Raw genomic sequence first — 26,247 nt, forward strand, 5'->3', positions numbered from 1 at the left:
CCGGGATTTTGTCGGGGATGCAAGGATCTTCTTCATCATTGCCCATCTACTACAATATGTACAAAGGCCTTCTAGTCTTGTCTTCTCTTTGATGCTTGGTCATTAGATTCGATCAATTTAGCTCTATTTTGCCATGAAAATGCAAGGTTTGCACTCCTCTCCTACCAAAGAAACAAAATCTCAAAGAATATGCAAAACAAAGGACTAAAGATAGTTTTTTTTTTTTTTTTTTTTTTGACAACTGTAAAGGAAGGTTTCTACAATCTTATGGCCTGCCGAGCCAGGCCATGTGCCACACTATTAATATGTCTCGGAATAAAACAAAAACTTAAACAATGAAAAAAGCTTGCAGAACTACGAATCTCCTCCAAGATGTCCTTAATCAGATGATCCGTCTTTGTCAGCTCAGCAATCGCACAGATCAAAAGTAGGCAATCAGAAGAGATGGTTAAGTGAAGAACACCTCCGGAACGCGCCCAAGAAACAACATCACGGATACCGAGAGCCTCCGCCTGTAGTGCCGATTCCGCTCTAGTAGTTACCTGGTTGCGCATACACTCATGCCCCAACTCATCATAGGCCACCCATCCAAAAGCCGCCTTAAAGGAACGTTCCCAACTCGCGTCCACCTTAATCCGAAGCACAGAGCAATGGCCCGGTTGGCCAATCATGTGATATGGGATCCCATTTCGTAAGTCAGTTATTTGTTGGTCAAGTTGATCCCCAACGCCCCCCCGAGCATCTTCCAGTGTCCTCTTGTGATCTACCTGGTTGTTTAGAATATGCACCCTCTCCTTGATAGAATCAAATAAGACACCAGCCAGAACCCGATGATTGTTAGCCAGACCTTCAAATTTAACCTTGTTTCGAATAATCCATAGACCCCAGATAATGGCAATGAAGAAAATAACTCTTTTCAGCCCTCCCTCCTGCTTCCTCAAGTATTTGACCCAATCAATAATCCAGTCGGTCATATTAAGATGCTCAGCACCTTCCACCCTAATACCAAGCATCGACCCCGCCCAGATCCTAGCGGAAAACTCACAGTCCCTAAACAGATGCTCAACTGTCTCCAAATTATTATGCCCAGTTCCACACAACCCACAGAATACATCCACCCCCATATTTCTTTGTTGGAACTCCCGTCCTACTGAGAGTGTACCCGTAAGGATCCTCCATATAAGGATCTTCCAGGTGTTAGGAACCGTGAGAGTCCATAGCTGTTGCTGACAGAAAGACCGACCGCGCATACCAAGTCTGGTGAAGTCTTTTTGTGAGCCCTTTCTACTCATATACTCCTCGAAAAACAACCCATAACCACTCTTCACCGTGAAAGTCCCATGATTTGAGAAAGGCCAAAAAACCTCATCTTGTAATCTTTCCGTTCTAAGCCTGGTTGCCAGGATCCTTTCCGCATGTTCCTCGACAAACAAGGATCGTATGAGCTCTTCATTCCATTGCCCTTGTGATGACACTAAATGGCCCACCTGCAAATCAACTAAATGAACATCCCCATGGCCTAGCCAACAGTCCCTGGGTTCAGGATACTCTCCTCCCACCCACCTTGAAGTCCAGACATTCAAACGGGAGTTCTCACCAGGCTTCCAACCCAAGAACCCCTTGAGATTCTGAAAACCATACAAGATACTGCGAACTCCCCATGAGGAACTAGTGCCTGAACAAGGTACCGATCCCGCATCAACAGACTGCGTCCCAAACAGTTTTTGCCTAAAGACCTTGCTGAAGAAAGACACATCCCCTGAGATCAGCCGCCATCCATGCTTGGCCAGCAGAGCTTTGTTCAAGCATTCAATATTGCGGATCCCCAACCCACCCTTACATTTAGGGAGGCTCAGAAAGTTTTTGCTACACCAGTGAACATTCTTCCCTAACTTACACCCCGTTCACCAAAATTGTGCCAAAAGAGAATTAATCTTTCTTGCCACACTTACCGGAATCTTAAAAACCGATAGAAAGAAATTTGAGAGATTGGATAGGACCGAGGAAATTAGAGTCAACCGCCCCGCCGGTGAGAGAAAAATACCATTCCATGAGGAGATCCGCTTTGAAACGTGATCCACCAAAAGGACTAAAGATAGTAAATGACCCAAATATGCACTAAAAAGCATAGGAACGAGACTTATTCGGGAACTAAATATGCTCAAATATTGATCACATCATTATTATTGTCAAAAAAAAAAGTTTTTCTAATTAGTCAAGTAAGATAAACTTTAATCATGGAGTTACACAAAACTACACCTAGGTTTATAATAAAATCAAAAACTAAGCACGAACACATATTTGGTGCGATGAACAAGTGTTAATTAAATGGGAATTTGTTGAATTATAATGCGCTATGCCTAAGACTTATAAACGGCCATGAATGCGGAAAATGGAGTTTAAATCTTTACAAGAGGCAAATAATTAATGATATATAATATGATGGTAATTTGTTGGAATTTTGGAGTGTAATGTTGCAAATTCGGACAAATGGTGTTGCTAATGAGTGCATTGAGCGATCAAAATGTGCTGAATTTTCATCGTTATGTCCGCGGTCTTCCATGGCTGGGGCTGGGTCAACGGGTCAATTTAAGTCGGGTCATTGACTTCGGGTTAACTCGGGTCAAGACGGGTCATTTCGGGTTTCAGGTCTGTTTCGGGTTTGTTGGTCGGGTCAGTTCCGGGTTAGTGGGTCGGGTTGTTTCGGGCTGGGTTATTTTCGGGTCAATGAATGATAGAGAAATTGTCATTTCAAGGCTTTTCGGTTCAATTAGAGTTATATTTTGTCAGGCCATTTTCGGGTTTGGTGGTTTCGGATCGGGTCATTTTCGGGTCAGGCCAGTTCGGGTCAAGAAAGCTCGGGTCATGTTCGGGTCGGGTCGGGTCAATTCGGGTTTTCGGGTCCCATTCGGGTGATGTAGTTTGGGTCACTTCGGGTCTCGAGTCAGCCTTTTCGGGTCGGGTCAGTTGGGTTGCTTTTGCCAGGTCTAGGCTGGGGTGGTCGGATCAGGGGGAGCGGGGTAGGTACGGTCGGTCGGAGCAAGGTTCGCCGGAGAGGCGACCAACGGACGTCGATGGTGAAATGAGGTGAAGGGTGGATAAAATCACTTTTGAGTTAAAAAGGTGAAAAAAATGATAAAAGTAAAATAGTAAAAAGCGTATGTAAAAAAGTAAAATGCGTATGTAAAAAACACAACTCAATTGCAGGCCTGCAGCCAAATACATATACACTATTTTTTCCATGTCATTTAGATGGGGGTTGTTCAACTAATACACATGCAACTTTGGAAGCATACGTGTTTTAATATCCTGGTCACTATTATACATTTCAGTTAGTCTTGCTAAGACGGGTCGGAATAAGTGACGGGTAATGCCATTCACAAAACAGATAGGGGGGATAAGGTGGGGGCACTCCCATGTGCTTTCCTCTCTCCTCTATTTGAGTCATTTATGAAAGGAAATGGTATCCGTTATTTCAAAGTGACGGATACATACCGTCTTCAATGAGATTTTGTGTATACACTTGTACTTACTCTTAAGAGCAAAGCATCCAATTGGCATTACATCTTGAAGAATACCAACTAAAATTGCTTTAGTAACGTGTAATACTCTGTTTCGCCAATAATAATTTTGGCATTTTGTGTCCGTTTTGGATCTAAGGAAACAAATCGACGGCCCGTTTAACAGGTCCAAGGGTTTTAATTGACGATCAATTATGTTCAAACTTAGTCGTCTTTGTTTAGTCGATTTTTAGGGGCTTCTAACAGTTCTAAGAAGGGCAGAGTACGGATCGGGTATTTGATCCAAAGTGCTAGTTTGGATCGGATATCCATATTAAAAATCCTGAAGTTAGATATCCAATATCCAAACCAAATGTCTCGGATATCCAATGTCCGGGTATCCAAAATAATCGGATCGGATGCGGATATCCATCGGATATCCATACTTTTGAATTTACTTTAAAATTAAGTTTGAAACACGATTATATTCATAGTTTTACATGATATTTTCTTTCGTATTCTTATTCCAATGTTCTCGCTAGAAATTTAAGTATCACCTAGATATTTCTCTAATATTTTAAACATTAATTAAGTTGTTGTATCAAATAAAATTTTATTTTCTCGAAATTATACTAGAAAACTATAGTTTCGGATCAGATCGGATATCCAAATGTTTTAATTCTAATATCCATATCCAAACCAAAACCAAAGATTTCGGATCAGATATCCAAACCAAACTTATCTTTCGGATCGGATATCCAGAAATTCGGATCGGATTCGGATCGGATATCGGATCAGTTTGGATAATCGGATTTTTTGCTCAGCCCTAGTTCTAAGGCCCTGACGCCCTGTGCAACAATGGGTGCAGGAACCGGATCTCCAATTTTCATCACCGAATTTACAAGTTTTATTGAGAAATTCATTTCAAACCTCAACACATAGTATACGCATTTAAATTTGGGATCTCATTTTTTTTCCAAAGGGATATTCTACATGGTACCCCTTAATTTTTTTGACTTTCTACATGGTACACCTACACTTTTTAAAACAGGTACATCTAATTGTTGTCATTATAACTAAGTGTAACCCTAAACATTATTTTCCGTCAATTAAATTCAGTTTTAGGCGTTAAGTGATTACTTGGACGCGTAACCAAGCCTGTCATTTATCATCCCATGACATAAAGACTTTATTAGGCTCAATATTCATCTTTGAACGTGATAATTTGGCATGAGATAAATAAATTTTCTGTCAAAATTTTTTTAGCCCATATATATCAATAAATATTAGGATCGAGATGGATATTGAGTCTAATAGAGTCCATATGTCATGGGATAATAAATGACAAGCTTGGTTACGCGTCCAAGTCATCACTTAATGCCTAAAACTGAGTTTAATTAACGAAAAATAAAGTTTAGGGGTGCACTTAGTGATAATGACAACAATTAGGGGTACCATGTATGTTTTAAAAAGTGTAGGGGTACCACGTAGAAAGTCGAAAAATTGAGGGATACCATGTAGAATATCCTTTTTCCTAATGTACAAGGCATTCATTTGTATTAACTACCTCACCAAATAAGCTACTTGCCAAACTTTTGCAAATAAAATCAGGTAGCTAAAATATTGGTCAAATAAACAGCTACTTGAAGTGTTGTGTGTATAATCAATGCAATAATGATTGATTGCCTGATTGGTGCCAAAGGAGTCTCAGTTTATAATTAATTTTTAATTAATCATCCCTTGTCACAACAAGTCAACAAAACTACCTAGTGCGAGATCAATCATGCACATAATGTCCGTAAGGGTGGAGTTTAGTGGTTAAAATTTGGGTGAAACTCCCAGGAGACTCAGGTTCAAGCCTCCCCAAGAGCAAAATTTTGTGGAGCTAACGACTGCGGATTCCCTCGTCAAAAAAAAAATGCACATAACAAAATCTACATCTCAAACATATGAACGAACGGCCATCACATTCAATACAAGTTTACTTTTAAGGATCATTTAAGTTTTTAAGTAATCCTCTCTGATACACCAAGTCAACAAACCTACTAACTAAAATTTTCTTATACACCAAGCAAGCTTTTATAAGGGAAAAAAAGTAGAATCATAACCAAGTTTGCTCCATCTTTCCAACCTCTTGATAACAAAATAAATTCTATTGAGGAGGTCCTAGACTAGTAATTACGACGGAGATATCACAATAAGTCACGGGTCGAAACCCTCCTCTCCCATATATAGTACGCACCTTGTGTCTTATTTGACACCAAAAAAGAAAGAACGGCATAAAATTTTCAATTGTTTTAAAAGAAATAAAACTATTACCAGTAATGTATGATGCATCTAAGTAGACCTGACAAAACGGGTCAGCGGGTCGGGTTTGGGCCTGGCCAATTCGGGTCGGGTCAATTCGGGTCTCTTGTTGAGTTCGGGTTAATTCGGGTCGGGACGGGTCTTTTCGGGTTTCGGGTCTGTTTCGGGTTTGTTGTCGGGTCTGTTTCGGGTCAAGCGGGTCGGGTTGTTTCGGGTCGGGTCATTTTCGGGTCAATGAATATTAGAGAAATAGCCATTCAAGTCTTTTCGGTTCAATTGGAGTTATATTTTGTCGGGCCATTTTCGAATTTGGTGGTTTCGGATCGGGTAATTTTCGGGTCGGGCCAGTACGGGTCAAGAAAGCTCGGGTCATGTTCGGATCGGTCGGGCCAATTCGGGTTTTCGGGTCACATTCGAGTGATGTAGTTCGGGTCACTTCGGGTCTCAAGTCAGCTTTTTCGGATCGGGTCAATCGAGTCGGGTTGCTTTTACCAGTCTGCATCTAAGGTCATAAATTTAATCGAAGTTTTTTAAAGAACGGTTTGACAAAAGGAATAACGTGACAAAGTTAAATTGATTATGTGTCCATAATGAATTTGTTGTAAGTTTATGTCGCAAAAGAATATTTATGAAAAACAACCCAATAAGCCTCAAAATTGAGAGGTAGATACTACTCGCTTGAAACACAAATTCTCATTTGTGATAAAGACTATGGTGATTTAGGTAGTACGGACACTCCTCTTAAGTAGCCGTCCCGTATTCGATACCGTGTTTGACACCCGGACACTCATTGGACACCTGCCAAAACATGTTATAGTTTAGACGAGCAATAAAATATCAAAAGAGATTGATTAGAAGATGAGTTTGGCTGAAAAATGAGAATTAGTTATAGTCAAGGTCAAAGTTTACCTTCAATTATTTAAATTTAATATCAAATATATTAAAAAAATAAAATCATTCGTTATTTATAACCATAAAATATATATTTTATTAAATTTAAATAGCGTGTCTCATGTCCTAAATTTCATAGGATGCCGTATCACGTGTCCGTGTTATGTCCGTGTCTGTTTTAGTGCTACCTAGATGGTGACAAGCAAGATTAATTGCTATTGGAAATGTGAAAAATGGAAAGCAATATGGTGGATATATAACACAAATTTTTATTATAGGGGGACACTATCCGTCTATTACTATAGACGGATAGAATTCCTCTCACAAATTAAAGTGGGTAGTGCAAGTGGGTAGGAAATGGTTACTCTCACTTGCACCACCCACTTTAATTTGTGAGAGAAATACTATCCGTCTATAGCTATAGACGGATAGTGTCCGTCTATAATGAAACGGACTGGATATATAAAGAGAAGCCGTGACTATAAAAGGATAGCTTAGACAGTCACACTGAGGTCAGGTTTTTTAATTAGAGACAAAAGAAAGTGTTAAAATAGTCTGCCATTTTTGTTGGTTCACATAGTTATAAGTAGCTGTCAATCTATCATACTCTTATTATATTGTGTTCACTAAATCAAATAATTGTTGATCGTAAATAACATTATAATAAAGTCGGTCCATGTACCAATAAAAACATCGTTCTTGAAGATCAGAGTAGAGTAGAGAGAAATGGAAGGAACAAGCTTGGTTATGGTGGGAATGTTAGTAATGGTGATGTTTGTATGTAAGGGAAATGCCGAAGAAGTTACATATGATGGAAGGTCTCTTATAATTGGTGGTCAAAGGAAGCTTCTTTTCTCGGGTTCCATTCATTATCCGCGCAGTACTCCTGAGGTTAGTATCTTCGTTTTTATTAATGAGGTACAAAGACCGATATCAAGTACAATACATTATGGATCATTTTTGACATTGTTTAATTATTGAAAATTTGAAATCTTTTCTATAATGTGGTTTGTAGATTTAATCGTAATGGCATCATTTATTTAACAAAGAATGCAATATATTTGACATCTAAATTGTTTGTTAAAAACACTCGAGTAGTGTTATTGTTATTGTTCATATGCAGTGTTAAAAAGTTATACGGAGTACCGATTGTGTGAGATGTAAACATGAAATGCACCCTTAGTTCACTAGTTACAAATTTACAACGTGACACTGATACTTAATTACTTAATTCACATTTAATTATCCAGTTCCCGTAAGGTTATGGTTTTTGGTTCCTCCCAGTTGGTTGAAGTGCACTTTTCACGTTTCAACTCTATAAATTCTGGGACTCTTAATACACAATTACGCACTAGCATCCATCTCTCGTGACTCCAACTTTTCAAAATTTATCCTATCAAATTCAGATCTCTAGTTTAGCCTTGTTATTGTTGGTTCACAAATACTTGTGCGAGACATTTTAATTATAATCTCGCAATGTGAGACGATCTCGTATCAAGAATTAGTGGTCTTCCGTCTTCAATTTGAGGGAGGCTAGTTTTGGTGCGTTAGTCATTATGCTTGTTAAAATAAAGTAATCCCCATCCATGTTATGGAGCTCTATTACATACAGAGTACTTTATTGAAGAATACACTCATTGCAAATGTCATGTTTTATCTGACAATTACCTAACCAATATCTAAATTGCGACCTGTCATCTGTCCAATGATTCTGAGTCGTTATTTAAGACCATGATCATTATTTTTTTCTTTCATTTCCGTAAAAGAACATATGAAGACAATATAAATGTAGACGGGTTTTGGAATCGCCTTTATGAAATCGTGACAAGAATTATGGACCAAACTATGAGTTAACCATATAAGGAGGACTTGAACTTTCATGTTTTTTAGCGATAAGGACCCGAACTTTAAATGTTTAGCGTTAAGGACTTGTATCACTTTTCCGTTACTCTTATGTTAGGTTAATTTTACTTTCCTTTTATTTACTACTCACATTTATTTCAATGGATCTTCTTATATCTTTCCTCTCATCTCCATTTTTCAATCATTCAACTCCTTCCTCTGTACTAGCATTGTAGCAGACTACTAAAAATCCACCATTGGAACAAAACTTAAAGAACAACCAAACTCAACCACTAAATTACTTGAATTTTCAACATTATTGTGGCTATCATATTGGTTGTTCCTTTCATGACTCCTTCAATATCTTGTAAGTGGACTCGTTTTCTCATCATTATAACCGTTCTTCAAGACGACCAATACAGTTTTTCATGGAGTTATGTTGTAGGGTTGGAATGTTTATTGAATAAATTAGGATCTTGTGTGGACTTGAACTCTCGAGGTCCCAAATATGGTTCAAAATATCGGTATCGCTTGTACTAGCGGTACGGTATTGGTATATTCGATCCTTAATCGGCCGTTGCGGACAGATCGCAGTGAATTTCGGTAATTGATTCGCAATATCTCGTATCGGTAGAGTAAAGTGATACAATTCGGCCAATACGATATAACTCGGCTGAGATTTCGAACCATTGACTCTCAAATCGTATGGGTTTTATTGTTTTCGAAATGATTCGGTTATTTATTTAAGCTTATATTAGTTTCTTTCCCGAGCATTCACCTTAGAAAAAGGGGGGGTTGCCAAATGCTTAAGAATATGTTCAATGATGGCATGGTATAAGAGAGAATGTTGGCAGATGAAGAAGGGAGGAGAGATAAAGTAAACATGCATTATGTAGTTTGCATGTGCAGGATAGAAAAGAGAAAAAGAATATCCTAAACAGAATGATGACGGAAAATAGAGCTGAGGTCCTTAACGCTAAACAGATAAAATACGGGTCCTTATCGCTAAAAAAGTTGAAAGTTTAAGTCCTCTTTGTATGGTTAACTCACCAAACTATTTATCGTTTGCACTTTGTTCCATCATATTATTAAACTAGATTTTGTGCCCATGCGTTGCACGGTTTCTAACTAATGTTTTATTTTTAACTGAAGTGGTAGAATATGTAAGTTCTTGAATGCTTAATTTAAAATTGTATTAGAGAACAATCTTGGTACAATTAGACCTATTAATGTAGAACTATGAGAGGTAGAATACAAATTAATATAGGAATGTTTAAAAAGTTATCTCTAAGAATCTTAAAAAAGTTATCTTTTAAGTGACTTTATAATTAAAAATAAAGTTATCTATATGATAATCCTATATTATTAGGAGGTGTATAAAAAAGAAGTTTTAAAACCTATAAAAGACAAAATAAAATTACAGCAACTCTATATATATAATAGTGCGCCATCCCATATGTTAGTTTGAGAGTTTTCAAGGTTGGATTTCGAAAGCAAAATTTCTATTTAAATACTTGATAACTTACCTTACTTTATTTTGATTCAACAATATAGTCTTTCGTGTACTTTGGATTGTTAACAATGACTTATTGGAGTTATTATATTAGGATGCCGCCCGTTTCTTTTGTGTACTTTGCATTATTAACAATGATTTATTATTATTACCAAAGTTGGCTGGTGTGAGTGGTAAGGGCTCTCATCTCTTAAACAAGTGGTCAGGGGTTCGATTCCTGATTCTTGCGAATGAAAAAGTCAAACTTGGGAGGGGTCAACCCATTAAATTGCCTTCAGTATCCCGAAGGAGATTGCCCCAGCTGTCGGTAGGAGATACTCCTGGTCAACACCAAAAAAAAACAATGATTTATTATTGGAGTTATTAGGATGCGGCCCATTTTAATTTCGTTATCAATAGGGAAGCGATCCTAAAATCCATACGAATTACGTACACAACCATAAAATTATGAGGAGGAGCATGCTAAAACAATATATGAATTCAATGCAAAGAGTGGTCAGTTTGAACAAATTAGTTTATTTGCTCCTAATATCAATTAACAAATAGAAGAAAATATAGAGTACTACTATAAAAATCACACTACATATCGTCTAAGATGATAAAATCCACTATATACTCCCTCCGTTCCAACCATTTGTTACCTCCTTAATTAATATATCTCTCACAATAAATATAAAAGTAAACAATTGAATTTGGCAAAGGGCCAATGTATTTCCCGAAAAATAAAAATCTATAAACAATAATCCGTAGTTACATAAGAGGTAAGAATTCTCGCCTTCTGGAAGAATTAGAGAGGTACACTGTACTTTTTGATAGTTAACTATTTTTCTAACTTGTCTTTAGTCTTCTTCCTCACCTTCATGGGAGTCTCGGCTTGAATACCGGTGTTACCACGTTTAACCCGCCCGGTTTTTCCTCGGCGTCCAGGGTTCTTTTGGGTCAGAGCTAACGACTCAGCTGAGGAGGGTGAACCAACATAACCAGAAACATGTTTACCTTCTTTTGGAACAATAATGACATTATTTCCACCAGCATAAGACTCTTTATTGTCTGGCTTACGCTTAAAGGGCCGAGCACTTCTCGGTTTAGCTGGTGGTTTGTGAACCGGGGATTTCGGGGGTGGTGTAGATATTACCTTATTGCCAACGTCTTTGTAGTATTGGTGTAATCTTTTAGTAACAAGGTCTCTTAGCACCAAGGCACATCTATATTCTCGGGTAATCCTCGAGTAGAATACCAGTGCATTGTTGGCAATGAGCAGCAGGTCCCTCAAGAGTTCCACCACTGACTTGATGGATTTGTTGGCAATTCTTGATCTTATCGTGTCAAGGTCTATATGTCGCCGAACTATACTTCTGTACCGAGCTCTCTTTTGCAACCATGAATCATACAGTAATCTCAACCAACTTTCCAAGCATAACAAATACAGTAATCTCAACCAATGGGACATAACTATATATAGCCGCTTGACTGCCTTTGTAATTGGTTTTTTAGTTGTAAACAAATTCCAATGGCTAAAAGATAAAAGATAGTTGTTGTCGGTTATTATTGATAAATATGGCATATGTAGTTATTTGAAATTGATTTAATATATCTTTTGCATTATCTTTTTAGTCGAATTTATATTTTTTTCACTCTTATTTTTATTTTAAAAAGTAACTAATGCAAATATATTAATTATAGGTGTTTTAGAAAAGTTGGAGTGTCTCATAGTGCCTGAAAAAGCTTCTTTTATATATATATATACTAGATTTAATGCCCGGGCGATGCCCGGGCCATTTGGTAGAGTCTTTATGAACTGAACTAAATGAAGCTGATCTGAACTAAACTGAACTAAATGAAGTTGATCTATACTGAATGTAACTGAACTAAGAGTTAATTTGTGAAGAAATGAGTTGAACTAAACTGAATGTAACTGAAATAAGAGTTAGATATGCCTTGTCCTTTTCGCCTGAAAAAGGCTGAGCTGAACTGAATGAAGCTGAGCTAAGTTGAATAATATATTTGATAAACAACTACTGAATGTACATTATAGGAAACTACTACCAATTTCAAATCCCGCTGATAAAAATAAACAATTTGACTCCATGCTGATTGAACTACGCGTCCTAAAGCTTTTTATTGTACAAGATGATTAGTTAATGTTTATTATAAGTTGAATTAGGAAAGTACTCATCTGTCTCAGTAAATAGTTTACATTTACTTTATTTTGTGAGGGAAAATAAAGCAAACGAAGCTATTAATTGGAACGTAGGGACTATAATCTAATGTGGGTCTCAAAAAATGTCCACTCATTTAACTTTTATTTAAGAGCTAGCTCAAATGAATACACAATTAAAAAAGTAAAAACAAAAATTTTCAATTAAAAATTTGCCAAATTCTTTACACGTACATTACCCATTATTAAAAAGGAAAAATGAATCCTTTTATACTTTTTTTTTTCAAATGAACAAACTATGTCGCGGGTGAGTATCGAACCCCAACTTCATAACTAGAGTAAGATAGCTCTTATTACTTAAGCTAACTCTTATTCTCATGAATTCTTTTATACCTAGGTTGTAACAATTGAGATCTCATTTTCTATAAAGTACAATCTTCATGTGTTTTTTTTTCATACGTTTATATTCTGGAAAACTAACACATGTATATCATCGTCATCTTATATGCAAAATATAATCATTTTGAACTCACCTCCTTTACATAAATTAAGTACACTTAAAATTTCATGTAGTGCATGTGTTGTAACTTATGAAGGCTACAAAATATAATGGTGTTGTTACTCTTCTTAATTTTTACGTATTTTACCTCGCAATTTGCAACTACCACTCCATTATGACATACCCCTACTTGTTCGATCCAATGTAAAATTCTTATATTATCATAAATATAAATAATCTGTTTATTCCACAGATTATATTGATAAGCAGTTACTTTGACTCTATCTTTATGAAAGCTTTCAAAAATCAATATCAATGCTTTCAAAAAATTAAACTTGTACCAAAGTTGGCTGGTGTGAGTGGTAAGAGCTCTCATATCTTAAACAAGTGGTCTCGATTCCTGACTCTTGCGAATGAAAAAGTGTGAATGAAAAAGCCGAACTTGGAGGGGTCAACCCATTAAATTGCCTTCAGTACCTTGAAGGAGATTGCCTCAACTGTCGGTAGGGGATACTCCTGGTCAACACCCAAAAAAAAAAAAAAAAATTAAACTTGTGAGGCTTGACTTATCATAAATATAAATTAACCATTATAATCCCGTTAGAATTTTGCCATGCGCTTACCTACACACAAAGTAACAAATATGATCCAATAAAAGATTATTCACACAATATATTAATGTAAAATATACAATGTATTCATATCTGATATTCATCGTGACTCATGTTTACACAAAAGGAGAAGATCAATAAAGTGATAAAAATAAACCATGATTAAAAAAAAAGGTAAATACATAAATAATTTATGCTTAGAAGTGTATGGCCTTCATGTATACTTACCAGTACTACGGAGTACATATTAATATTACCTTATTATCTTATTCTAACATAGTTCTACTTTTGTCTTCAACCTTTCGTGAATATGATCTTCAGTAAATTCTTTCGACAACAATTTATCATTAATCTGCATCATATAAGCAAATAATGTTTGTCAGTGAAAACAACTATAATAATTAATTTCTCATCAAAAAGAAATCTGAAAACAAAACACATTCAAAATAAAAATAACTATAATCATTAATTTCTCATCAAAAAGAAATCTGAAAACAAAACACATTCAAAATAAAAATATTTGGACAAACGAATAAATAAATTGATATCCAAGAAGAAGAGTTGAAATATATATATACTATGTATATATGTATTATAGGGTTGTAGACTTTTAGTTGTATTTGAATTCTTCTTTACATAAACTTAAGCCAGAAAGATTATCTTCTTGTGTTTTAAGTATACGGAACTCTAATGCTCTCTTATTAGCAATTTAGCTTTTTGGGTATGACTTGGGAACGTGCTGGTTTTAGATTAGAATTCTTAACTATATTACTAATTTTATCTTTTATTTTTATCTTTTATTTATTTTATTTTATATCTGGATTTAGATATTATCTCTGATTTCATTGGTCGAAAGTCGTTCATGAAACTTGGACTCTCTGTAATCGCTCGAAAAAACTTCCTTTATTAATATAGATAGATAGATACCCCGTATTGATTTAAGGAGTAGTGACTGTTTGAATTTACTGTAAAATGGAGAATGACCCATTGACACTGATTATTACACCATGAGAAAAAAATGTGAAAGGAGTTGGATATAGATGCAGGTTTGGGATCAATCTATTGAACTATGAACAATGCTTTTGGCACATGTTATTGCTCAATTAATCATTCAAACAACCACGTGTAGATGTGGCCGTCGCTAATAGCAAAGGCTAAAGAAGGTGGATTGGATGTGATACAAACTTATGTCTTCTGGAATGTTCATGAGCCCCAACCAGGTCAGGTATGGGTGGCTTGCTCTTTTCTTCCGTTTTAATGCTAGATTCATGTTTTCATCTTTATACTTGGTATTTACAACGAGATTTTTTGTTCAAACAGTATGATTTTAGTGGGAACTATGACTTGGTAATGTTTATCAAAGAAATTCAAGCACAAGGGTTGTATGCTTGCCTCAGGATCGGTCCATACATCGAAAGTGAATGGAACTATGGGTGGGTGTCTAGTTACTTCCAATGTTGATCATGATTTCCTCATTTGTTCCAGTAATCTCATGCCTACTGATCCCTTTAGATGACCAAAAATGATTTTTTGGCTCTACGGGAAATGAAAATGACTATCAAAATACAAACATTTCTATGAATTTACAAATACTACGCAATAACTAGAAAATGTCTAATAACTTGATCCATATAGTCGTTCTGGGTGGGTTTGGGTGATGCCTGACACATGTAAATGTAATGGCCATCGTATGAAATCGGTTTGGATCTATCTGAATGAGACTGTAATGTTGTAACAATTGAATTGATTTTATGCTGCAGGGGATTTCCATTTTGGTTGCATGACATCCCTGGCATTTCATATAGAACAGATAATGAACCATTCAAAGTAAATCTTCTGCATCTCTATGCTCGATTCTGATTTCTTATTTATTGATTTAACTCTCAAACAAAACTAATCTTTTTACAGAGTATTTTTTTCTTCTATTTTTTTGTAGTTATACATGCAAAATTTTACAACAAAAATAGTAACCCTCATGAAGTCAGAGAAGTTATATGCATCACAAGGAGGCCCTATAATATTGTCACAGGTAACCAGGACTGTTTTCGATGTTTTTTATTTTTTTAGATTTCATGTAGACCAGCTGAGATTACATAAAACCTACAAATTTACATAACTATATCTTAAAATAGATTGAAAATGAATATCAAAACATTGAAGCAGCATTTGGCAATGAAGGACGGTCTTATGTTCAATGGGCAGCAAAGATGGCCGTGGGACTGCAGACTGGTGTCCCCTGGATAATGTGTAAGCAAACTGATGCTCCTGATCCAGTGGTTAGTTTTTTCATTGCCATTTTTTTTTTTTTTGTAGGATTTCCCTGTAAAATAGTTGTACATGATTAATGAGCTACGACACCTCGACTCCTCATATTACCCCACATTCCCTTGTTTCACATAGACACTCATAAATGATTATGACACTTAAGCACTCCATTTTAAGTCCTAAACATGACAGTTTTTCTATTGAATAGCTGAGTCTCACAGTTGGATACAGACCTGTGTGGGATACTTGTGTAACACGTGAGACCAACCAAGTACAAAAGTACTTGGGTATTCCTCATTTTAAAATAGGAACAATGGGATGGTCTCAATTGTGAGATCATCTCATATACGGAGTAAGTTTCTATGTATTCCTAAAATAACCAAGTTATACACTTGGACACCGCTGAGTCTGAGTAACATAGTTGATAGTGCTATTCTTTAAGATGTACGGAGTACTTGATAACTTAGCGTATGCTTTGTATTTGCAGATTAATACTTGCAATGGGATGAATTGTGGGGAGACTTTTACAGGACCAAACTCCCCAACTAAACCATCCATGTGGACAGAAAACTGGACATCATTGTATGCGCATTTTACACCTTTTTTTTTCTCTCTTTTAAGGTTTTCAGTAACTAATCTTACAGAATTTTCAGTTGCCTAAGTTTTTTGTGCTTGACTGTAACTGTTCAACACGACTGTTTAAAAAGTTTCCAAGCGATGTACTACTACAGTGACGTGTAGAACTAAAATCTAGGTTAGGTTTCAGAAGATATTCGAAATTCACAAAATCAAGGCTACTGGAACTCTGAACTATTATTTGTGTGTCTGTTACAAGTTAGACCCATAAAATGTTAGGTTTTCGATATTTTAATGTAGGTTTAATCTATACTGATACACCTGTAACCTGAAATTTATAACTATCCTTATATCGACAGCTACCAAGTATTTGGAGGACCGCCCTATATAAGGTCAGCTGAAGATATTGCCTTTCACACTTCACTTTTCATTGCAAAAAATGGATGTTATGTGAATTATTACATGGTATGTATGTTCATAATCCACTGCTATGTTTTTGGAAGGAAGTGAATGTTAGCTTTTTATTTCTTCATAGTAATTATGTCACGACTCACAAATACACAGGGGAAGCGCCATGATCATAGACACAAACCACTCGAAAAACACGGAATGGAGGGAATAAGACATTAGCCCATGATTTTCCCTAATACTGCAATCCATGGGTTAAACCTTGTAATCTTCATATGAACTCACTTAAGGTTTGATATTATTTGTAGTACCATGGCGGAACAAATTTTGGGAGAACATCTTCAGCTTATGTTATAACTGGCTACTATGATCAAGCTCCACTTGATGAATATGGTGAGCGATTTTTAGATTTGAGTCTATGGTATCAAATATCAGTTTCGATCTTGATCCTGAATCATCAGTAGCAGTCTAACTATGCTTGTTGTGCCAAAAACGTGGCCAGCACCTCCTCAAGACGAGGTTACAATGTTGTGTCACGACCATATTTAATACAATGGATATGAGTAATGGCTTAGTTTAAAAAGGCGCGTCTCGAGTGTTCATAAGGCGCACAATGGATGAAGCACCAGCCAAAACGCCTCATTGCATTTTAGGTGCGCCTTTTAGATGACACTCACTTAACAAGACTCGTTAGTACGCACTTTCCATATTTTTTTCATCTGGATCTTTAATTATGCCATTTGTTTTCTCCATTATTCCTAACTTTTACTCATTTACATAGTTACATGTTAGTCAACGTGAAAGCTCCTAAAAAAAGGAGTTGCCCAAAATTTTATTTGGAAAATACAAATTTGTTACTAAAAATAAGGCGCCTCTCGTCCAAAAGGCGTGCACATTCGCCTTGCATTTTGCGCTTCATCACCTTAGCCTCTTAGTGCCTCGGTGCGATTTGCGCCTCTTCAAATTAAGAGTCATGGATGTCCTCGGGTTTTGTAGGTCTTCAAAGGCAACCAAAATGGGGGCACCTTAGAGAAATGCACTTGGCGATAAAAGCTTGCTCAAAAACCTTACTGGCTGGACAACAGTCCATCCTTTCTCTAGGGCCACTTCAGCAGGTTTGATTTTCTCATTTGATTCTGCTCGTCCTAGATTCTACTGTTAATTCATTTAGTGCTGTTTTTGTGTGTGTCTTTTTATCAGGCATACGTTTTCCAAGAAGTGTCTGGAGATTGTGCTGCACTTCTGGTTAACAATGATACCAGAAACTCTGCGACAGTCGATTTTCAGAACAGTTCATACCAACTTCCTCCCAGGTCTATCAGCATCCTTCCTGATTGTCTGAATGTAACTTTTAGCACGGCAAAGGTAATGTCCAATGAGATCCAGAGCTCGCAATAGCTAACCCAATACAAAGGGTTATATTGACCCGACAAAACCCGAACCAAATGTGACCCAACCCGCCTTGACCAAAGTAGCTTGATTGCCAGCTCTACTGAATTAACTGACCCGTAATTTTGTTCTGGCTAAATGTAGGCTAACTAGGCTTGGCCTGATTCTTTCATCTTCGTCAACAGGTAACAACAGAAAGTAGCACGCGAACTTCAAGATCAAACATAGCATTGAGCTCATCCGAAACATGGGAAATGTACAACGAGATTTCACCGAACTTTTTGGACAACTCTTTCGAGGCAGATGATTTACTAGAGCACATGAATGCTACCAAAGATAAATCAGATTATCTTTGGTACACTGTCAGGTAAATGCTATGAATGTGTACTATCATTGGCTGATCCACACTTAAGTATACGGGCTCTTTGGAGTTTGGACACCGAAGGATTTTTTCTTTTTTCTTTTGGTTGCATTTTACCCATATTTTCTCCAGGAAAATAAAAATCGACATAAATTCTGTAAGAAAATGTATTTAAAAAAATTAAAGAGGACACCAAAAAAAATCATGTTGGTCTAGAGTTCGTTTTCATGGGAATCTGTTTTGTGGAGTGTGCAGGTTTCAACCTGATTCTTCTTGCAGTGAGCCTACAATTCATGTTCTATCTTATGCACATGCTGCTCATGCCTTTGTTAATGGAATCTATGCTGGTATGTTTTATGTGATATTTTAATGAACTGGTGAATGTTAGACTTAGACTCGATTGAAAAATCAGGTGCATGCCATAATGTCGGGCATGTTTTTTTGGGTAAAATGCTTCATGTTTTTGGCCTAAATTAAAATTTCAAAGTATCATATTACGGACTTATGGTCAATAGGAATGAGTAGCATGTTAACACAACACGTTACACGCTGCCAAAGTGAAGTATGGAAGTAATATAAAAGGAACATACTACATAACTCAATTATTTGGCTTGGTGTGACGATCCGCACACTTCGAACCCTTAGATTTATTTTTGCTTATGTAATTTCATTTTCCTTGTACATTTGTAGTAAGTATTTTCTTAGTAGTTTTAGAATAGGTTTCCATAAATAGGTATATCGCTATTCTACACTAAACTTGTAAATTCAATGTTTCCTGCTACCCGGACCAAACTATCAAATTTGCCTCTATGAGAGGTGCTAGTCAATGAAAAACCGCTTCTCATCCAAAAGCTTGTTGTTGCTTGTTGCTTGCTTTCAATAATCGTATTGCTTACTTTTATTGCTTTCGTGTGCCGGACTTGATAATCGTGACTAGGATTCCCGACGCACACCGACCCGAGACCCGAGTATCGTGCTAGTGGGCGATCCCTCACTAGTACGAAGATCCTTGTCGCTTGCATCTTGCCTTGAGACGGGTAAGGGTGCGCGCCACGGTCCGGCAAAAGTAGCGGACCGTGACATTTGGTATCAGAGCCCGATCTTCGGACGGGTTTCTGCAAGCCGCATTTGTTCATCGTGATCGAGAAAATGGGCGAAAGTATAGAGGACCGAGTGGACGCCTTAGAGGAAGCGCTCGATAAGAAACTCCCCCTACTTGAGACAATCGTGATGCGAATGGGGGAGAGCGTCGAGGAGTTGCAAAAGACCGTTAGTGGCTACGAGTCGGCCATGACCGAGATGGGTGTCCGGATCCAAGTGATCAGTGATGCAATCCCCGACGATCGGGCGGAAGAGATAGCTCACCTCCATCGAAAGATCGAGGAGCTAGAGAACACTTGCGCTACACTCTTGAAAGCGGTAGCCAACGATGGGAAATCTTTGGGGGCCATAAGGTGAAGGCAGCTCCACCTCGTGCCTACGATAGGGCGAGGGATTCGAAAGCTGTCGATAACTTTATCTTCGATATGGAGCAATACTTCCGAGTAAGTGGGCTCGACGAAGACGCGGAAGTTGTCACGGCAAGCATGTATCTAGTCGACGATGCCAAGATGTGGTGGAGGGCTAGGTACAAGGAAATCGATGCGGGCACGATTACGGTGACATCGTGGGCCGACTTCAAGAAGATCTTAAAGGATCACTTCTACCCCGAGAACACGGAGTTTGTTGCTCGGAAGAAGTTGAAGGAAATCAAGCACACCAAATCAATCCGGGAATATGTGAGGGAATTCTCAGCGTGCATGCTCGAGATTACCGAAATGTCCGAGACGGATAGGACATTCGAATTCATTGACGGGTTGAAGAGGTGGGCACAACAAGAAGCCATGAGGCGTAATCCCAAAACTCGTCTTCGGCCATATCGGGCCGAGGAGCGCCTACTCGACTTTCACGGAGAGCGAGAGGCACCAAGAGTTGTGGCACCAACGGGGAATATGGGTGCATCACAAAGTGGGTACAATGGACAAAGGCCACAAAACAAATGCCATTTCAATTGGGAACAGTCGGTTCCGCTCACAAGGAAGTCAAGCCCAATCGGCGAGCACTACAAACTCGCCCTCAAGCTCGTCTTCTAAGGCGGGAAACTCTCTCGCTTCCACAACGAAGAGACCGTTCGCGTGTTTTGTGTGCAAGGGTCCTCACAAGATGGCCGATTGTCCGAACAAAGCGAAGTTCAATGCCATGTTTCAAGCGGATGCCGAAAGGGGCTCAAGAACGTCTTGATGGGGCGTTGGCCGACTATCACCAAGAGTGTAACGAAGACTCGAGTGATGGTGAAGACCAACCACGGATGGGCTCACTTCAAAGAATCAGCGCGATGGGGAAGTACGAAGATTCCTCCGCCAAGAAATCCAACGGGCTCACGTACGTGGACTTGATGGTGAATGGGAAGCAAGCACGAGCCTTGATCGACTCGGCGCCTCCCACAACTTTGTTACTAAAGAGGAAGGCGATCGGTTGAGGCTAGTTCTCGGGGATGCTAACAAACCGCCTAAAGCCTGGTCGAACGGGAAAATGAGACGCGTCGAAGGAGTGGCTAAGAAGGTCGCGGTCCAAGTGGGTGAGTGGGCGGGGAGCTCGACTTCACCACCGTTCACCGGATGACTTCAAGTTAGTACTCGGGATGCGGTTCTTTCGAAAAGCATTGGTAGTATTGAAACCGAGTGACGGATCGATGCTACTAATGGGGTTTATCGTAGTGAAGACGGTAGACAATGACGAAGACATGGGCGAAGATCGAATTTCGGCTATGAGGGTGATACCGACGCCGAAACAAGGAATGCAACCTTGGAGAATGCCTAAAGGTTCGGTGGAGCCGAGGGCGAACAAGACCCAGGCTAACTACGCTGCTAAGTGGCCTGGGGGACGAAAGGAGAGTCTACCTCCTCACCGAGGAGTAGACAATGAGGGCCGAAATGCCCAAAGAAATAGGCCTCGTACCATCAGGGGGCCGCGTCGATATCTTCGAATCGACGTCCTGGTTTGGGGTCGATCGACCCAAGAGAGAAGGCCTCGTACCATCAGGGGGCCGCGCCGAAATGCTGATTCGGCGTCCTGGAGAACTCACTTACCCTTGAATGTAGGTACTGAAGTGGTGATGGACAAGGTGAAGGTGCGATGGAGCAAGCACCTTGAACGATCTCGCAGAATTTCCGCTCGAGCAACGAGGACTTGGACTTTCCCGAATGATCAGAGGCGAGTGATAAACTTGGAGGACATGATGTTCGGGAGTCTCGCCGTCAAGGAAATGCACTCTATTCTTGAAGGGACGATGAATCCGATCATGGTGTGGACCGAGAAGTATCTACAAGCCGGACTCAAGAGAAAGCCAAACCACAATGCAGCATGGACGGCCACGGCTCACCGAGGATGTCTCACTGAAGCGCCGTTCGAGATTTTTGTGTTGCCGAGGGCGGCAACAGATTAGGTGGGGGAGAGTGTGACGATCCGCACACTTCGAACCCTTGGATTTATTTTTGCTTATGTAATTTCATTTTTCTTGTACATTTGTAGTAAGTATTTTCTTAGTAGTTTTAGAATAGGTTTCCATAAATAGGTATATCGCTATTCTACACTAAAATTGTAAATTCAATGTTTCCTGCTACCGGGACCAAACTATCAAATTTGCCTCTATGAGAGGTGCTAGTCAATGAAAAACCGCTTCTCATCCAAAAGCTTGTTGTTGCTTGTTGCTTGCTTTCAATAATCGTATTGCTTACTTTTATTGCTTTCGTGTGCCGGACTTGATAATCGTGACTAGGATTCCCGACACACACCGACCCGAGACCCGAGTATCGTGCTAGTGGGCGATCCCTCACTAGTACGAAGATCCTTGTCGCTTGCATCTTGCCTTGAGACGGACAAGGGTGCGCGCCACGGTCCGGCAAAAGTAGCGGACCGTGACACTTGGTCTCACATGCGAGACTGTCTCATATAGAAGTCATTGATGAATGAATGTTTTAGTCCTATAAATTAGCATGTAATAAATTAGCCTGAGTACATGCTAATTTCTCTCTTTGAAATTTTTTACAACAGGTGGTGCTCATGGTAATCATGATGTAAAGAATTTCACCCTGGAGATTCCAGTAAAGTTAGACAGTGAAACTAACAATATATCTATATTGAGTGTGATGGCTGGACTTCCGGTAGGTGACTACTGCATAAGTTTCACACTATCTCATAAGATTAAACAGTGGTAATGTTAGCCTTGTGTATTTCCTGTATCAAGGATTCAGGAGCTTTTCTAGAGAGGAGGTTTGCGGGATTGCGAGATGTTCTTATAAGATGCAATGGAGAAGATGACTACAGTTTGACAGCAAATTATACATGGGGATACAAGGTTAATTTTTGTACCACCTGAAGTTATCAATAGACTAATGATAGTGATACATGATCTATATGTTACTCAGACTCTTAATATCATGCTTGTCGCTTGAGCACCTCATTTTATGGCAGAAGTTTGGCTTTATTGTTTGGTCAGGTTGGATTAACAGGAGAAGACCTGCAAATTTATAAAGAAGAAAATCTAGGCGATTTGGTTTGGAGTGGACATGAGACCTCTCCTCCTCAACCTCTCACATGGTTTAAGGTGAGCATGGCTGGGCTAACCAACTGCACACTCTATGGTCTCACTGTCATTCCCTTGCCTATGTCATTATGTGCCTCGTAGAGCAAAATGATTCACTAAAATGGTTGTGCTTCTAGTAATTGTGATCTAATGGTCCTGAAGTGTAGTTAGACACTAGGACACAAACCGAGTCTAAGTGAGGTTGCGTACATAGTCCCCTTCACCATTTTAGTGAATCTTTGTCAAATTATTCTCAAACTCTAGACACAATTTTCACTGTTTTAGTCATGCGGAAACAGCCTCTTTGTATTGTTGATGCAGAAGTAAGGTTGCGTACATAGACATAGTCCCCTTCACCATTTACAAGAGTCCTTGAGTCACTATGTTTTGTCATTGTTTGACTATCACACATGGACATAACACCTGAACACTTTAAAATGTGGCAAGTTTAAACCAAAAATTGGAATTTCACACAAAATATTCCAGTTAGACAATAGTACACACGCGACTATCGGATACTTCAAACCGAGTCTAAGTGAGGTAGGGTGGCTTTTGACTTTGTAACATGTTCTAATCATGAAAATTTCAGGCCTCTTTTGATGCGCCAGATGGCGATGACCCAGTTGCCTTGAATCTAAGTACAATGAGGAAAGGAGAAGCTTGGATCAATGGACAGAGCATTGGTCGTTACTGGGTTTCCCTGCTTACTGCTACAGGAACACCTTCACAAACATTGTAAGCACCTTCTCCTACCTGTCTCTTGCTTTTTTCCCTTTTTGTATAATATTTCCTTGACTTCGAGAAGATTGAACTTAGTTCAAGGCCTTCTTAAAGGACGTGCAAGAAATTAATTGCGCAGGCTCTCGCTCATGATTTGTGTTTGAAGCCCGTCAGCCTCAAAAACTACCCTCGTGAGTTCGTCGCTCCCCTTAAACCTAAAAAGAAGGTTATATAGAATGACTGTATGTCTGTACGAGTATCAGGATAAGTCATAATTTAAGCTGTTTTTATTGTGAAATGTACAAAAAAATAGTAAAATATTGAGTTGATAACTGAGTGCTAATGGCAATGGTGACATCTTACCTGGCAGGTACCATGTGCCGCGGTCGTTTCTGAAACCAACCGAAAACCTGGTGGTTGTGTTAGAGGAAATAGGCGGCGACCCCCTTGGTATTTCAGTCGACACCATCTCAATCAGCAGTGGCAAAAGCAAGATTGTTGATAGTCATACAAGAGAAGTACAAAACATAATTAGACCAGAAAGAATGCGAGCATAAAAAAACTGATCTTCCTCACAGGATTATACCATTTACCACCCATATATACTGTTTGATTACAATTGATTCTTAGCTTTAACAAGTATACTCCCGCAATCTTAGTTATTTGTTTAGCTTTGATTAAAATACTCCTTGCAAAGAATAAAAAAGGTAAATAAATGATTGAGCGGAGAGAATATATTACTCTTGTGTATTTTCAAGTCCAAAATTAAAGCTAGTATATATGTTTTTATTTTCATGCATATGTTTTGCTTAAAGGTCATCATTGATGTAATATTCTTTAAAGATAATACACTTGTAAGTGTATCCCAAGGAAGGGTCTTAGACTGCTGGTTTTCGCCGCGAGCTTGTAATATTCTTTAAATAAATGCACGCATTATTTGAATTTTTCAAACAAAAGCCATTGTTATGGCCTTCACTTTTGCCTTTTCCGAACTAGCGATGATTATATCGAGCATGCTTCAACTATTAATTATTGTTGATCTACAAGCTATTATATCTATCTATATTATTAAAGGAAGCTTTTTTCGAGCGATTACAAGACTCCAACCTATGTTAAAAACTTTCGACCAATAAGAATAAAATAATAAAGAGGAGATAAAAATATAAATCGCGTAGAACTATACCCCAAATAAACCTTACACAATCCTATTTGCATAGCAAAATTAATTGCCGTAGGAGTCTTAGCTATGTCCATCACTATTTATATATATATATATATATATATATACAGTTAAGATCCGGTGAGTCCACCTCCTTAGATGAGTCCGTCCTACCCATTAGGACCGTAGGATCTAAAAATTCAACGACTCAGATGCGTCTGAAAATACAAGCGGCGTTAGATAGGAGTTACTGCAAACCCGGTTTTCTCTTTTCTCCAAAAAAAAATAGAAGATCACTCTTCAATCTTCAGTCTTCACTCTTTCTCTCTCTCTTCTTCTTTTTTCGCTATAACAACAATCTGTATAATTTTTCAAATTTCAAGCAAAATTGCAGATCAAAGGCCAAATCAATCAAGATCAAATCTAACATAAGACTTACGCGTAAGTTGCTGCAAATCTTTAATTGCTTTCAATTTTTTTAATTAGGTTCATGATTTTCTGTATATTTTAATCGTTGTTAATTTATTAATTTTTTCTTTATCCGTAATATTTGTTTAAATTTACATAGGAGATTGTATAGATAGATGACACTCCAATTCATCAATTTTTTGATTTTTGAGTTGAGATAAAGGAGCTTGTGTTAAAATCCATTGGAGAATTTTATTGTGATAAAACTCTCCCCTAGTAATTATTCACACACTCACTTCTCCCTATATAGTTCTAGATGATGTGTTTTACATGTTTGATAGCATTATTCCCGAAGGTTGTGCGACATTATTGTTTAATTATGCAAAATTAAAGAAAATTGTCTTTAAGACGATTATTGCTAGATTAAATGTGGATTATTTATTTTAGTCTGATTCATTGATTTGAAGACTCAGAATGGTATGTTTTGAGACGACATCTATTGTTGATGTTGTTAGTTTACATTCTCTTACTCATTCTAGGTCTCGTAGTTATTGATTTGTTTTTTTGTGGTACTTCAATTTGTCAGTTATTGTGCATTGCTGCTGAGTTTTGGTCTTACTTGATTTTGTGCTTCGGTTTTGGCTTCATTTCACTAAATGTGATCTTGACACTGGTTAAATTTAGTGGATGAATTTGCGAAGTTAAAATATAGTCGATTTAAGGTTTCACCCACCATAAATTATGATTTGGTTATAATCGTTGCAGTATGTATCAAAATACCTTATGGCTAAACAATGTTAAAAATACCTTATGGCTAAACAATGTTACTATAAACTTTAAAGGTATGATTGTGTTATGTAATGGGTAAACTATGTTATTCTACTATTACACTTGTAAACACGACATTACTTTGTTTGGCCAGTTCTAAGATATAGTTACTTTCTTTGGCAAGTTCTAGGATTTAATTTGTAAATGGCTATATGAAGGCTATTAGCTCAATGGTAGAGCAATGTGCA

The 26,247-nt window shown here is 38.1% G+C and overlaps 2 protein-coding genes across 8 annotated transcripts; one reads left to right on the top strand and one right to left on the bottom strand.

Moving 5' to 3' along the window:
- Positions 1-257: 257 nt before the first annotated feature.
- LOC141641149 (uncharacterized) lies at positions 258-1,809 on the bottom strand. The gene is made up of 2 exons (XM_074449822.1): positions 1,737-1,809; positions 258-1,675 (listed from the first exon to the last, which is right to left on the bottom strand). The coding sequence occupies exons 1-2, from the start codon at positions 1,807-1,809 to the stop codon at positions 258-260; spliced, it is 1,491 nt and encodes a 496-aa protein (XP_074305923.1).
- Positions 1,810-7,207: 5,398 nt separating this feature from the next.
- On the top strand, positions 7,208-24,620 carry LOC141642871 (beta-galactosidase 6). Of its 7 annotated transcripts, XM_074451840.1 has the most exons (19): positions 7,213-7,589; positions 14,451-14,546; positions 14,642-14,754; positions 15,082-15,148; positions 15,258-15,350; positions 15,454-15,597; positions 16,074-16,168; positions 16,522-16,627; positions 16,879-16,963; positions 17,567-17,685; positions 17,771-17,935; positions 18,145-18,326; positions 18,576-18,667; positions 22,413-22,522; positions 22,606-22,716; positions 22,858-22,965; positions 23,534-23,679; positions 23,804-23,855; positions 24,035-24,620. In XM_074451840.1, exons 1-18 carry the CDS (start codon positions 7,425-7,427, stop codon positions 23,826-23,828), a joined length of 2,022 nt encoding a protein of 673 aa, XP_074307941.1. In that variant the 5' UTR covers positions 7,213-7,424; the 3' UTR covers positions 23,829-23,855; positions 24,035-24,620. The 7 variants fall into 7 exon arrangements, with proteins under 7 accessions (XP_074307939.1, XP_074307941.1, XP_074307942.1 ...); XM_074451838.1 differs by lacking the exon at positions 23,804-23,855 and having other exon boundaries at positions 7,208-7,589; XM_074451841.1 differs by lacking the exon at positions 23,804-23,855 and having other exon boundaries at positions 7,214-7,589; positions 14,451-14,541.
- Positions 24,621-26,247: the final 1,627 nt, after the last annotated feature.

This window comes from Silene latifolia, chromosome 2 (assembly GCF_048544455.1).
Source record: "Silene latifolia isolate original U9 population chromosome 2, ASM4854445v1, whole genome shotgun sequence".
Taxonomy (NCBI): Eukaryota; Viridiplantae; Streptophyta; class Magnoliopsida; order Caryophyllales; family Caryophyllaceae; genus Silene; species Silene latifolia.